The sequence below is a fragment of the Chiloscyllium plagiosum genome, unplaced genomic scaffold (genome assembly GCF_037043375.1).
Source record: "Chiloscyllium plagiosum isolate Xiang-an unplaced genomic scaffold, Cpla_swu_hap1 HiC_scaffold_38, whole genome shotgun sequence".
NCBI classification, from domain to species: domain Eukaryota; kingdom Metazoa; phylum Chordata; class Chondrichthyes; order Orectolobiformes; family Hemiscylliidae; genus Chiloscyllium; species Chiloscyllium plagiosum.
The window spans coordinates 51,773,877-51,789,619 of record NW_028270176.1 but is presented as its reverse complement, the minus strand read 5'-3'; the positions used below and the strand labels follow the sequence as shown (position 1 = coordinate 51,789,619).

The 15,743-nt window shown below is 43.5% G+C and overlaps 1 protein-coding gene across 1 annotated transcript in view; it reads right to left on the bottom strand.

Annotated features, from left to right (window-relative positions):
• Positions 1 to 15,512, bottom strand: part of LOC148139506 (putative G protein-coupled receptor 139) — a 95,029-nt gene extending 79,517 nt beyond the window's left edge. Inside the window, exon 1 of the mRNA XM_087980956.1 lies at positions 15,376 to 15,512. Coding sequence (XP_087837082.1) covers positions 15,376 to 15,512 — 137 coding nt within the window. The remainder of the gene's footprint in view (positions 1 to 15,375) is intronic.
• Between the last annotated feature and the right edge of the window lie 231 nt (positions 15,513 to 15,743).

Below are 15,743 nucleotides of genomic sequence, written 5' to 3'. Positions count from 1 at the left end.
ATCATTTATATAAATGACAAACAAAAGTGGACCCAACAATTTTGCCTCTGGATCATCGCTGCCCACCGGATTCCAGTTCAAAAAACAACCATCCACCCACCACCCTGTCTCCTGCCATTAAACAGATATACACAGAAACACACACGCAATCACACACACATACAGAGACACCGACGCAACCATGTCTTTATGACAAAGGTAAGATTAAAACAACGATCGAGAGTTACAGTGAGAAGACGGGAAAGATGTGTTGAGAAACACACCAGACAGGATCAAATAGCAAAGTAGACTTGATGGGCCAAATGGCCTAATTCCAATTTATTATGCTCTGTGGCCTTAAGGTGTCAGGATTATTTTCCAAGGGTGCAAAAGAAGCTAAGTTTGATAAATAGTTGACTGAACAGTCAATGGGACTGTGGGATACGTTTGAGGGGCTGAATGGTATATGTTTGTTCCTATTTGCTGTGCCCTTGTTTCTGAAAATAGTAGGCGACTTGCTGTGAGGTTAACACGCTTTAATATAAAAAGGGTCTCCCATTTCCATTTGAGATAACGTTGCTCCTTCCCCTTTGGATTATGCGATCTGTGGCGTTCTCATCCCCCGAGAACAGTGAAGTCTGGGTCATTGAGGATATTCAAGGTTGACCTTAACTGACCGTTGATGGACGGGAGGGTCAATGTTTATTGGAACTGACAGGAAAGGGGTATTCAGTTACAATCAGACCAGCCATCATGTTTCTAATCTGAGCAGTAAGTTGGAGGGGACGAATGACCAACTGCTGCTCCTACCTCTTCCGTTGTTCTGTCAATTCACCCCCAAGGCTGTTACAGAGGGATAGAAAGATCCCATTCAGCCAGTGAGCATCGTGATAATACAGCAGGGGCAGGCCATAATGCACCTCTATGGGGTTGGATAGGAATAGAATGAAGTATGCAAATCATTTCAGTAAATTACACAGCACAGGAGGACGCCATATAACTATCCCAGGCTGTTACGCAGGAGCAGGGGCGCCTTGGGCAGCATCAGGAAAAAGAGAGAAGAGATCATTACTCATTTTGTTTTTGGCAAGCTGTAGCTAATGGAATTCTTCATGGATCTGTGTGAGGTCATCAACAAATTACAATCCACACCAATGAATTGGATGAAGGGGATGGGGCTCAGTTTGCTCATATATCAGGATAGTCAATCAATAAGATGTCTAATGGACACAGAGCATCTCCAATGAGATACAGACAGGGGAGGGTAGAGCGTCTGCAATGGGATACATACAGGGAAAGGGAAGAGCATCTGCAATGAGATACAGACAGGAGGAGGGCAGAGCGTCTGCAATGAGATACAGACAGGGGACGGCAGAGCGTCTACAGTGGAATACAGACAGGGGGATGGCAGAACATCTACAATATGATACAGACAGGGGGAGGATAGAGCGTCAGCAATGGGATACAGACGGGGGAGGGCAGAGCATATGCAATGGGACACTAACAGGGGAGGGGCAGAGCTTCTGCAATTGGATACAGAAGGGGGAGGTCATTGCGTCTACAGTGGAATACAGACAGGGGGAGGGCAGACTGTCTAAAATATGATACATACAGGGGAGGGCAGAGCGTCTGCAATGGGATATAGACGGGGGAGGGCAGAGCATCTGCAATGGGTTACATACAGGGGGAGGGAAGAACATCTGCAATGAGATACAGACGGCGGAGGGCAGAGCGTCTGCAATGAGATACAGACGGGGGAGGGCAGAGCTTATGCAATGGGACACGAACAGGAGAGGGGCAAAGCTTCTGCAATGGGATGCAGACAGAGGGAGGGCAGCACGTCTGCAGTGGAATACAGACAGCGGGAGGGCAGAGCGTCTGCAATGGGATAGAGACAGAGGAAGCGCACAGCGTCTGCAATGGGACAGAGACAGAGGTGCTCCGGTTTCCTCCCACAATCCAAAAATGTGCAGGTTAGGTGAATTGACCATGCTAAACTGTCCGTAGTGTTAGGTATAGGGGTAAATGTAGGAGTATGGGTCTGGGAGGTATACGCTTCGGCGGGTCGGTGTGGACTTGTTGGGCCGAAGGGCCTGTTTCCACACTGTAAGTAATCTAATCTAATCTAATCTAATCTAAAGGAAGGGCAGAGCGTCTGCAGTGGAATACAGATAGCAGGAGGGCAGAGCGTCTGCAATGGGATAGAGACAGAGGAAGGGCAGAGCGTCTGCAATGGGATGGAGACAGAGGAAGGGCAGAGAGTCTGCAATGGGACACAGACGGGGGTGGGCAGAGCGTCTGCAATGGGATAGAGACGGGGGAGTGCGGATCATCTGCAATGGTGTACCAGCAGGGGGAGGGCAGAGCGTCTGCAATGGGACACAGACGGGGGTGGGCAGAGCGTCTGCAATGGGATAGAGACGGGGGAGTGCGGATCATCTGCAATGGTGTACCAGCAGGGGGAGGGCAGAGCGTCTGCAGTGGGATACAGACAGGGGAGGGGCAGAGAATCAAGCAATGGCATACAGACACAGGACAGTTTTGAGCAAACCTTCAGCAGAAAAAAAAGTACAAGATTCCTGTGATGGGAATTTTCTGTTTTGGGGAAAAGACAAAACAGCAGAAAATTATTTAAATGCAAGGAGAATGCAGAACTGAGTGGTACAGTGGGATCGGTGTGTCTTAGTACATGAACCACATCAAATTACTCTGAAGATGCAGCTGGTGATTTGGAAGTAAATGGAATTATTCTGTTTCGTGTAAGGGGTGTTGTTTTTGATCTTAGTGATGATTTTTGCATCAGTACAGGGCATTGCTGAGATCACATCTGATGTATTATGTGTCGTTATAATTGCCTTAACTGATAAAAACAAAATTGCTTTCGAAACGTTTCAAAGATTTTTTTCTTTACTCATTCTTGAGGTGAAGACACTGCGTTACGAAGAAGGAACAGTTCGACCTGAAAATGAGAGATGTTTCATTGACCGTATAACAATTTGTGAAGAGTATAGTTGGTGAATACCGGATGGATATTTCTTCTTATGTGGGAGAATAAAATTGGGGAAATAATTTAAGAACAAGTCAGGTTCAAAGGAAAAGTCATTGGACCGAAAAATTGATCTCTGATTTCTCTTCATATCTGATGCCAGACAGGCTGAGCTTTTCCAGCAATTTCATCTTAACACAGATATTGTGAAGTCATCAAACGCTTATGTTTACATTATGCAGGCACATATTAACACATCTTCAAAACAAGTAGGGCCATTTATAGTTATTGAATTGATTCGGTGTGTGGCAACAGCAATAATGCACTGACCTGGAGTCGAGAATGTGATGGAGTCATATAGTTCGGACAACGTTGAAGGAGAGCTCACATGGTCCAGATTGGGGCCTGATAACGTTACTGATTTCGCTTCCAGATGGAAAAATGTAGCCTATCTGTGAAGGAACAGCCTATGGCTCCTTTTCTGTTTCCATGCCGCTCAACACAACACTGTGTGGGAGTGAAAAAAAGCCCAGTCGTCTTTTCCACTCATGGAGGATTCCTGATGATGATTCATTGGAATCTCCCCACTGCCTGAAGCAAAGCAATTCAACCAAATCCAACTGTGTCAGGAAGAAATCCCATTGTCAGAAGGTTATGCGAGACGAATAACTTCAGATGTAATTATTCAGACTCGATATGTGAGGGGATCAGACAAGAGATTCTATGGCTGCAAATGGGAATCCAAGATGATGTATAGCCTTCTAAGTGCCAGGGTCCAGGATCTCTCAGAGCGGTTGCAGAACGTTCTCACCGGGGTGGGGGAGCAGCCAGACGTCATTGTGCACATTGGTACAAATGACACAGGTAGAAATAGTGATGAGGTCATGCAGAGTGATTATAGAGAGCGAGGAAAAAGGGTAAAGACAGGGCCACGACAGTGGTAATATCCGGTTTACTTTCAGTGTTCCGTGTTAGTGAGGGTAAGAACAGGCGGACATGGTAGAGGAATGCGTGGCTAAATAATTGGTACAGGAGGTAGGGATTCAGAGTTTTAGATCACTTGGATCTTTTGTGGGGCAGAGGTGACGTGTTCAGGAAGAACGGGTTGTACCTGAATTGGAAGGGGACTAATATCCTGGCAGACAGGTTTGCTAGTGCTACAAGGGAGTGTTTCAACTAGATTGGCTGGCGTGGGGGACGGCGTGGGATCTTCAACAGCAGGGTTGCAAGTGCGAGGCTGGAAGGAGATACCGTAATCACAAGCAGTAAAGTGCAGAGATAGGTTAGGCAGGAACACGACATGGAGCAAGGAATGTTTGTTGGATTAACTTACATCTACATCAATGTAAGATAGGTAAGGCTGGTGAACTCAGTGCGTGGAGAGGTACGTGGGACTGCAATATTAAAGCCATTACAGAAACATGGCTAAGGGAGGGACAGGACTGGCAACTTAATATACCAAGGTACAGGTGCTTTATGTGAAATAGAGTTGGTGGAAGGAGGTGAGGGGAGTTTCATTTTTGATTAAGGCGAGTACCACAGCAGTAATCAGAGATAAAATAACTAATGGATCATCCAGTGAGCATTTGTGGGGGAAGCTAAGAAATAAAAAGGGAAAGATGATATTATTTGGGTTGTACTATAGGCCCCCTAATAGTAAACGGGGGGAATTAGAATAATTAAAATATGTAGAGATACTGGGGAGACTTGCAGGGCCAATAGGATTGCCATAGTCGTAGATTTTAATTTTCCTAACATTGACAGTTAATTACATAGAATTAAAGACTGAGATGGGCTACATCTATTAATTGTGTTCAGAAACGTTTCCTGAAGCAGTATGTAGAGGGTGCAATTCGGGAAGGGGTAAAACTTGACCTACTCTAAGAAATAGGGCAGGACAGGTGACAGAGGTGACAGTGGGGGAGCACGCTGAGACCAGTGACCATAGATTTAAAATAATTATGGAGAAGGACAAAACTGGCCCGCATGTTCAATTTCTAAATTGGGGGAAGGCGAACTTTGATGGAATTAGATAGGAGCTTGTAGGCGTTGGTTGGAGGAGTTTGTTTAGAGGCGAAGGGACCTCCGGCTAGTGGGAGGCCTTTAAAAGTGAAATGGCTGGAGTACAAGGTCTATATGTTCCTGTGAGGGTAAAAGGCAAGGTTGGCAGGAAGAGGGAACCCTGGATGTCAGGAGATATTGAGGCTTTGACCAGCAAAAAGGAGGTGTGACTGAGGTCCATGCAGCTGGGATCAAGGGAATCCCTGGCGGTGTATGGGGAATACAGGAGTTTACTGAAGAAGGAACTCAGAAGGGCGAAAAGGGCGCACACGATAGCATTGTCTGAGAAGATTAGGGTGAATCCAAAGAGGCTCTTTAAGTATATTAAGAGAATATGACCCCTCAAGGTCCAAAGTGGACATGCATGTCTAGAACCATAGGAGATGTGTGAGATTCTCAATGAATATTTCTCCTCTGTCTTTACTGTGGAGAAATACAAGAAGACTTGGGAGGTTAACAAAGGTCATGGTGATATCTTGGGGTTAGTCAATATCACAGGAGAGGACGTGTTGGATGCATTAGAATGTATGAAGGTGGATAAATCTCCTGGTCCTAAACAGATGCATCCAAGAATACTGCAAGAGGCTACAGACGAAACTACGGAGATCTGCGTGATATTTTTGCATCATCGTTAGCCGCAGGTTAGGTTATAGAAATTGAAGTGTAGAAAACGTTGTGCCATTTTTCAAGAAGCAAAGAAAAATCTGGGAACTGTAGACCGGGAAGCCTAACATCTGTAGTAGGTAGGTACTTGAGAAGATTCTGAGGGATAAGATATGCACATGTTTGGAAAGACAGGGTTTGATTAGAAGTAGTTTATTTTTTTCAATTTCCAACAGTATGGAAACAGGCCATTTGGCCCAACAAGGCCACACCGACCCTCTGAATAGCAACCCGCCCAGTCCCATGCCCCTAATCTATATTTATCCCTAACTAATGCACATAAGTCTGTTGCCAATTCACCTGACTTTTACATCTTTGGATTGTGTAAGGAAAATGAAGCTCCCAGAGGAAACCCACACAAACACAGGGAGAACGTGCAAACTCCACAAGAGAGTCACCCGAGACTGAAATCAAACCCGGATCCGTGGCACTATGAGGCAGCAGTGCTAACCACTGAGCCACCATGCCACCCGTGTTTTTTTTCAACGCAGTTCAATGACACAGGTACAAAATCTGTTCTGACCTTCACCAATGATGCACATTCCAATGCCACAAACCATGGATAATTTATTGAAAATGTCATGTTGCTATTATTTATTATTGTTTGTTGTTATTTATTTTAATAATTATTATTAATAGTTGTTTTTAGACTGGAACGATTGCATGACTTTGTGAGTGGGAGATCATGCCTCACAAATTTGTTTTGAGTTCTTTGATGAAGTGACCAGGAATGTTGATGAGGGCAGCGTGGTAGACATAGTCTGTATGGTTTTCAGTAAGGCCTTTGACAAGATTACTCTTGATAGGCTGGTCTTGAAGGTTAGAATCGCATGAAATCAGAGGGAGCTGACAGATTGGATACACAATTGGCTTGATGGTAGTAAACAGAGGGTTATAGTGGAAGGATGCTCTCGGAGTGGAGGCCTGTGACACATGAAATGCCTCAGGGGTCAGTGCTGGGCACATTGTTGTTTATTATCTATTTCAATGACATTCTTCAGAATGTACAAGGCATGATTAGTAAATTTGAAGGTGAACTAAAATTGGTGGTATTGGACAGAGAGGAAGGTTATCAGAAATTGCAGCAGGATCTTGATCAACTGGAGAAGTGGGCTGAGGAATATGTTTTGCAAACTTAGATCAATGTAGGAGTTTCATGGTGAATGGTAAGGCCTTAAGCAGTGTCGATGAGCAGAGGGACCATGAAGTTCAGGTCCACCGTTCTCTGACAGTGGAATCACAGGTAGACATGGGCAGTGAAGAAGGCTTTTGGCTCACTGGCAGTCAACGGTCAGGACATGGAGGAGAGAAGTTGATAAGTTATGTTGCAGTTACACAGGATATCGGTGAGACTGCACTTGTAGTGTTGTGTTCAATTTTGGTCACGTTGCGATCAGAAGGATGTTTTATAATTGAAAAGTGTGCAGACGGAATTTAGAAAGATGTTGCCAGGACTCAATAGTATGAATTATAGGAAGAGGTTGGACAAATGAGAACTTTTTTTCTTTAGAGCGTAAGAGATTGAGGGGGATCTTATAGAAGTGTACAAGATTATGAGAGGCATGGATAGGGTGAATGGACTGAGCCTTTTTTTCCCAGAGTTGGGGAATTGAGGACGAGAGAGCATCAATTTAAGGTGAGATGGGAAAGAATAAAAGGGAAACAGATGGAAACTGTTTTACACAAAGAGTGGTCCACAAAGGGAGTGAGCTGCCAGCGGAAGTCGTTGAAGCATTTATATTAACAATATTTAAACGGCATTAGGACAATTACATCGACGGGAAAGGACGACAAGTGACATGTGCTGGGAAAAGAGGTTAATGTGGATGGATATTTGCGTCAGCATGGACCAGTTTGGGCCAAAGGTCCTCTCTCCATGCTGTAGGACTTGACGACTCCACAAGTAGAATAGCATTTGGGTCGAACTCTCATTCTTCCTTTGGTCATGAGTTCGAAGAATACTTGGACAACGTTCTTTGAAGATAACTTTGCAGAGATTTTCCTTTTCAGTTTGATATCAAACAGATGTACGTGTGTGTGTGTGTGTGTGTGTGTGTGTGTGTTCTGCAGTATTTTTCAAAGGGAAATATCAATGTACATATTTGCAATATCCACTCGTCATTCTTCTTTCTATCATTGTTTGAGCAACTTTGCTTTGGTCATATACATGTTGTTTTAACAGATTAAATAAATCTGTCTGACTTGTTCCTAACACTGACTCTGAGACATTCTGAGGACTATATCATTGGCCATATCACCAATCTAATTATATTTTTTTTTTGTGGCTAGTGGACGAGTGGCACTAGAAAAGGGAACAGCGACCCAAAAACACAGGAAATTATCGACTCAGTCAGCCTAATGCCAGTGTAGAGGCGATTCTTGGAGGGGATTCTGAGGATTAGGATTTACATGCATTTAGAAAGACGAGGACTTATTAGGAATAGTCAACATGGCTTTGTACGATGGAAATCATGTCTCATTAATGTGATTGGTATTTTGAAAAAAATGACGGAAAAGATTGAGGAAGTCACTGTTGTATACTTTGTTCACACAGACTTCAGCAAGGCATTTAATAAGGTTCCTCATCGTACACAGAATACTAAGATTAGGTCATATGGAAATCAGGAAAGGCCAAGCAATTGTATACAACATTGGATTGAAAGTAACGCGTTGTTTTCCAGACTGTAGGCCCGTGGGCCGGGGTGTGCTGAAAGAATCAGTGCTGAGCTCAGTGCTTTTTATCATGTATATAAACAACTTGTATGTGATTATCGGAGGCATGGTTAGTAGGTTTACAGGTAACATAAAAAAAGAGGGGCGGTGGACAGTGATGATTATTTCAGAGTACAATGGCACCCTTGATAAACAAAGGGCCAAGGACTGGCAGATAGAATTTAATGCAGATATTTGTGAAGTTTTGAATTTTGGGAAGTTAAAACAGGGTAGTACCCTGGGGAATGTTGCAGAACAAAGAGACCTACGGATGCAGGTTCATATTTACTTGAAAGTGGAGTAGCAGGTAGACAGAGTATTAATGTTCAGTCAGAACATTGAGTATAGGAGATGGGGTAGCATATTACGTTTCTACAGGACGTTGGTGAGGCCACGTTAAGAATGCTGCGTACAATTCAGTTAGCACTACTAAAGGATGGATGTTGCTAAGCTTGAGAGGGTGCAGAAAAATTTACAAGGATGTTCTGGAACCTGAGGAATTGAGCTGCAGGTGAGAATGAACAGGTTGAGGCTTTTCCCCCTGGACTGTTGGAGGCTGAATGACAGAGGCGTATAAAATCCTGAGGGCCATTTATAGTCTCAATGGCCAACATCTTTTTTCCCAGTGTAGGGACTTCCAGTACTCGACGGCATAGGTTGAAGAGGACAGGGGAAAGATTTAGACGGAACCTGTGGGGAAACGTTTTCAAGCAGAGACTGGTGCGTGCACGGAAAGTGCTGTCAGAGGAAGTGGTGAAAGCGGGTACAATTACATGTTTAAAATGTATCTGGATAGATACATAAATGGAAATGGTTCAGAGGGATATGGACCAAATGCTGGCATTGGGACTAGGTCAGGTTAGGATGTCTGATCAGCATGGAGAATTTGTACAAAAGGATGTGTTTCCATGCTGTATGACTCTCCTATCCTATCATAGGGATGACGAAAAATGCTAAAAGGGCTTTTGAATGGGAATTCTCTTCCCCAGAAGTTTGTGGTGCCTCTCTGATTGCAAGTATTCACAGCTGAGTTAGTTAAAGATTTTACAGAGACTGCGTCATAGCTAATGGGATACAGACAAGAATGTGGGGCTGCAACCAAACCTGATCAGCCACAATCTTGGTGCCTGGTGGAGAAGGCTCAAAGTATCTCAGGACCCACTCCTACTCGTCATCCCCTGTTTCTGTGTTCCATTCAGACCCTCAAACCTGCTGGATCTGAGCAGTTAGAGGCCACTTACTGCTATCACCTGGTGCACAGAAACAGAGGAGAACTTTCACTCCCTCATGACTGTCACACTCGGTTTGGGAGATTTGGAAAATGTAATTGGAAAACTCAGGCTGGATATGAAAGCGGTCCGTCATTTTTCTTTACAGAGCTTCCCCTCTCTGCAACTTGTGCTCCAATTGTTAGTAGACCCAGATTCACTGTGAATACAGTCCCCATACCTCACCCAGAGATGGCTCACAAATTCCTCTGGGCTGCTTGACTGCAACATTCCATAACAGACCTTCCAGGTCCCTTCCTGTAAGTAATCTAATCTAATCTAATCTAATCTAATCTAATCTAATCTAATCTAATCTAATCTAATCTAATCTAATCTAATCTAACCTATTCTGATCTAATCAAATTTTCCAAAAACAGAATGTGAGAATATCAGAAACAAAGGCAGGTCGTTCACCTCCCAAGCCAGCCTTGCCTTTCCCTAAGATCAGGGCTTCACAGACCTCACCTCTCTGATAATCAAAATCCCTCTCCAACCTCTATGAGCACGTCCATAGAACACAGAACAAAGAACAGTAGAGCACAGTACAGGACCTTCGGCCCTCGATGTTGTACCACACGTTTATCCTACTCTATGCTCAGACTATCCTACATGCTTCCGTTCACGTTCTTCCATATGCCTATCCAAGATTCTCTTAAGTTTCCCTCACGTAATTGACTCTACTTCCACTGTTGGCAGTGCATTCCACACACACACCACTCTCTGTCTAAAGAATCTACCTCTGATATCTCCCCTAAACCTTCCTCCAATTACCTTAAAATTATCACCCCTTGTGATAGATATTTCTGCCCTAGGAAACAGTCGGTAGCTATTCACTCTGTCTATGCCTCTCATCATCTTGCACACCTCTATCAAGACACCTGTCATCTTTCTTTCCTCCAATGAGAAAAGTCCTTGCTCCGTCATGCTTTCTTCATAAAACTTGCCCTCCAGTCCAGGCAGCATCTTGATAAATTTCCGGTCTAAAGCTTCCACATCCTTCCTATAATGGGGTGATCAGAAGTGAACACAATATCCTGGTCTATCCAGGGCTCGATACAGCTTCAGCATAACCTCACGGCTCTTAATCTCAATCCCCCTGCTAATGAAAGCCAACACACCATATGCCTTCTTAACCACACCATCAACTTTTGGAGCATAGTTGAGGGATCTGTGGACATGGACCTCAAGGTCGCTCTGTTCCTCCACACTGCCAAGAGTCCTGTCCTAAACCATGTATTCTGCATTCAAAATCGAGCTTGCAAAGGGATTCACTTCACACGTTTCCAGTTTGAACTCCATCTGCCACTTCTCAGCCCAGCTCTGCATCCTGTCAATGTCCCGTTGCAACCTACAAAAGCCCTCCACATTCTGTACCACTTCAACAACCTTTGTGTCATTGACAAACTTGCTAACCCACTATTCCACACCCACATCCAAATAATTTATAGAAATAACAAAGAGTAGGGGTCCCAGAGCCGCTCCCTGCAGAACACCACTGGTCCCTTTCAGTGAGCTAGCTCCCCTAACTCTGTGTAAGAGAATTCCTGACATTCACTACCCTCGGTTTGAAGAAAACATTCTCTGCTTCTACATCATGACCTGTTGATATGAGCAAAAGAGGGAACACAGAGGCTCAGGTAAGAGAGACTGGCCCTGAACTCTAGGCAGTATTTGACTGAGGATGAGATCAAGGAGCCTGAGGAAAATCACACTTAATGAGAATCGATTGTGACCTCTCCACTGTTTGGAGCCATTCACGGTACAAGGGAAGATTACTATCATTGGTGGGCATCAATCATCTCGGCCATGGGGCATCTCTGCAGGAGATCCTCAAGGTAGCTCCCTCAGCTCAGGCATATTCTGTTTGTCAGCGGGGAATCCTGCAGTTTGGACGGAGGCCTTTCAGTCCATTGAGTCAACACTTAGTAGAAGTGGGGATATTCACTGAAGTTTACATAATGTTTAGAACAAGTTGTCCCTCTTTAGCTCTTTAGTCCATGTGCAACCATACCTGGATAACATTCCAGATTGTGCTGTTAAAATCTGGGTAACATTCATGTTACAGCGCTGTACATTTCCACAGTAAAACGAGGAGCACATTGAGCACTTCAATCTGGTTTCACAAGAATATGAGGAAGCCATTCAGCCCATCAAAACTACTGATCAAAAAGAGGGATAGCCCATTCAGTCCCTCCTGCCGATAAAACAGGAAGAGAAGGAATCTGCTCACTCCCACACCCACTTACAATGGATCAGAACGAGACCATTTCACTCCTGGTGTCATTAAAAAGGAACAGGAAGAGGTCATTCAGCTTCTCAAGCCACTAACACAGGAACAGGAATGGGTCAGAGATGTTTTAATGTTGCAAACAAAAGGAGCAGGGGCTGCACAGATAGACTGCTCCAAATTGATCCACGTGACTTAATTACTCATACTCTGGCATTACATAAGTATTACTTCAACATGGTTTTCTGGCATTCGAAATGAAGCCAACCTTTTTAAAGTAATTTCCAAATAATTGTTTTCAATCTCCAAGAAGGCAGACCCACGGTCTCCATGGAGGTCAGAAGCTGGTGGGGAATGACTAACTCTTTCAAAATGAAGTTATCGTAGCTGCTGACAGGATTGTGCACAAAGTGACATTCAATGCAGTGTCAATCACTAACTGTGTATTCAAGTGTCCCTAGTTCATTCAGAGCCTGTAGCTCTCTGTCAATCAACATGGGGCTCTGCAGATGCATGTAAACTATCGGGAATGAATCATTCAATGAAAAGTATGGAATTTTCACACTATTTTGCTGTTTGGGACATAATGAATGTCCGTCCATAATCATCAAGTTTCAGCTTCTTATTTTCTCAGAGCCCTACACATTAAACACATAGTCACTGCACTCACTCCGCGTGGTACCATCATGCCAGGTTTTAGTCTAGTAAAACTCCTTTGTGCTGTCTCGGTGCCAAAGAGATCATTATCTATAAAGCAGACCAAACAAATACTCTCTCAACAAAACACGACCAATTGGAAAGATGTTAAAACTCTGGTGCTTCAATCATTTTGCATGAAGAGCCACATATCACTTACTTCCTGCCCCTCAAGAATTCTGTTTGGAAATATGACCAAGGACATCTAGGTCCTTTTCAACAATAGCCCTTCCCAATCTCTCACCATCTAATAAATATAAATGTAGATGATGATATTTGCTGTTCACATCTGAATCATTTTAATAACTTGTGCACAGCTATTGCCCAAACACTGATCCTGCTGCCAAACATCAAGCCTCAGTCCAGAGAAAAAAACAGTATTCTTCTCGTATCTCAATTACCAATTTTTAATCCATATGGTATATATTCCTCCCCGACATACCCATGGACTTTCACATTCCCCACTCACCTGTATTCAATCAGTTCAAGCGTCTTCTAAAAACTCAAATAGTCCACTCCCATTGGATCTCAATTGTCGATGGCACAATGCACAATCTCCACAAAAAGGTTTATCGACGACCATTTCCCTTTCCTGAATCTCGGCCGATTCTACCAAATCATATCATTATTTTCCATGTGTCTAGTTGTCACGTTCCTTATAAAAGGTTCCAATGATATTTTTTCTCACAGCTAACATCAAGCTATTTAGTTTTATGTTTTCCCTCTCCGTCCTGTTTTAAATATTTACGTTTACAATAGCTGCTTTCCAGTCTGCAGGATCCTTTCCAGAATCTAACCAGCCTTGAAGAATAATCAATAATTTTTTCACTAGCTCTGTTTTCATCTCCTCAAGACTTTGGGATGTAACTCATCAGATGCAGGAACTTATGAAACTTCAGTTCAATTAGATTTCCAAAAGGATAACCTGCATTAATTCTAATTTCCTGCATTTCCTCATTTTCACCAGTCCCCCTTCTCTCTAGTATATCTGGAAGTTGGTTTCTGTACCTTCTCCTGTGGAGATGGAACCAATGCATTTTTCTCAGCAGGCGGTGGCTTCTGTCAGCTCGTTATACATCGGAGGACTACACTTCAGAGATGGTAGATACATTACCCAGTCCTGCCTGTAAAGTTCCAGAATTAAAACAGGTAAATTCATAGTGAGAGTCAGTACAGTCCTGTCCCTGGTGTGAGGCTATAGGTTATACTGAAGGAAGGACACAGCTCAGTGAGCACCTCATTTTTGAAACAAGCTGGTTTCACTTTTTACACCTGAATGGGTCCAGCTTAGACAAGTGTTCCTGGAAATCCCAGGAAGGAAAGTGCAGTGCTTTGCTCCTCCTTGTTTCCAGAGCTTCCCTTCTGTGTAGTCTTCGCTCTATTTGTTTACCATGGACACAGACACGCTGTAAATGCAGTGTCCAGAGTGCGATCACCAGACCCTCGGGTCTCCCTGAATGAACTCAGCAGCTGACAAAACAAACCTGAGAACACCATCCACAGAAACTCCACTGACTTTCTAATGACAGCAGCAAGTCAATGCCCCACACACATGGTGCATCCATTCAGTGTTGAAAATGCCTCCCTCTCCTTAGTTTCTCTTCCTGGCTGAGAAAGCCGTTGCATCTCTGTAAAGCCCCACAGTAACAGTTCCTCTCTCCAAAGAATCAGCTGACTCAGTAACATTTCCTTCTTCTGTATATCAGCAACTGTCAGGGCAGCACCAGTATTGCCAATGGAATAGATCATCACACTCAGAGAAGAGAGACAGAGGGAACATAACTCACTTTAATCAGGGACATACCTAAATGGACGTGATATTCGGGAATATGGGAAAGTCAGGAATGTTAGAATAACTTGTCATTCTTTTTTCCTTCCAGTCCATCATCAGCAATCCTTTTGTTTTCTTTTCCTTTGACTCTCTCTCTCTGGACACTGGAGAATTTTATTTCAGATCTCCATTATCCACAGTTCCTTGGTTTATTTCACCTTTAATGTTGTTGTTTCATGGTATGTCATCATCTCTGGCAAGGGCAGCATGTGTTGTCCATCCAAATTGCCCTTGACTTTGAGGCCATTTGTCAAGACAACATGGAGCCAACCATTTTATTGTGGAACTGAAGTCGCCCTTAGTCCAGACCGGGCATAAATGTTAAGTTTATATACCAAAGGCTATCAGTGAAATATTAAAATAAATCCTGATTGTTTATTTTTTCCATCAGTGAAATTTCATTCCAATTTTTGTCATTCGATTTTAAGTTCAGTCATCGGCTATGGTAAGATTTCAAAGAAAGCCTTTAGAGTCATCACCTTTGACTCTGAATTACACGTGCAGTGGCATTATGAATCTGATACAGAGTACCTATTGTGAAGTACCTGTAGTGACGGCACCAAGTTTGTGGTCAAAATGTTTGTCACTGGTAGAGAGGTCAGAATACAACGAGAGCCATTACTTCTGAAGTTAACAAAGGGCTAGATGATGTTTAATTCAGCAACTGCATTGAGGAAGAGGTCGAGACTGGGGATATTATTGAGTTGGGTATGAGCAGATTCGATGACAGAGGGAATTCCGAGACATAAACCAGTTCAGGGCAAAAGTCAGGTTGAGGTTGTGAACAGTCATGTTCCCTCTGAGATCTTTATGAGTGAAGAGTCTGAAATTAATTTAAAGGAAGTGGACTTTGTGACTGAAACAGAATAAAATACTCTACGTCTTTGCGAAAGAGAAATGACAGAATTAGCAATGATTTTCATCATAGTTTATAGAATTGAAAGGGATAGACTTACCAGGAACACCAATAATAGCGATGATGGGGTAGTAACTGGCTTGAATAATCCTCAGTATGGCTTCGATCCGCCACTCTAACGATGGCCAATCCTGAGAAAGCCAGTAAAGACCCAAAGATAAACTCCTGTTCATTGTAGTGACATTCCAATGTAATATTCTCAGATTCGGATTCATTGCTGGAACATTTCAGTCTATTGTTCTGATTCACTTCCTCTCCCTCTCTCTGGAGCTGCTGATCCCTATCGTGTTGAGAATCACGCTGCCCCTGATACTACGGGACAACAGGTTCAAAGAAGCTCCTTAATTATGGAAGAGGGAAACTATCCAGTGACACAGATAGGGTCCATGGAGACTGATATCAAT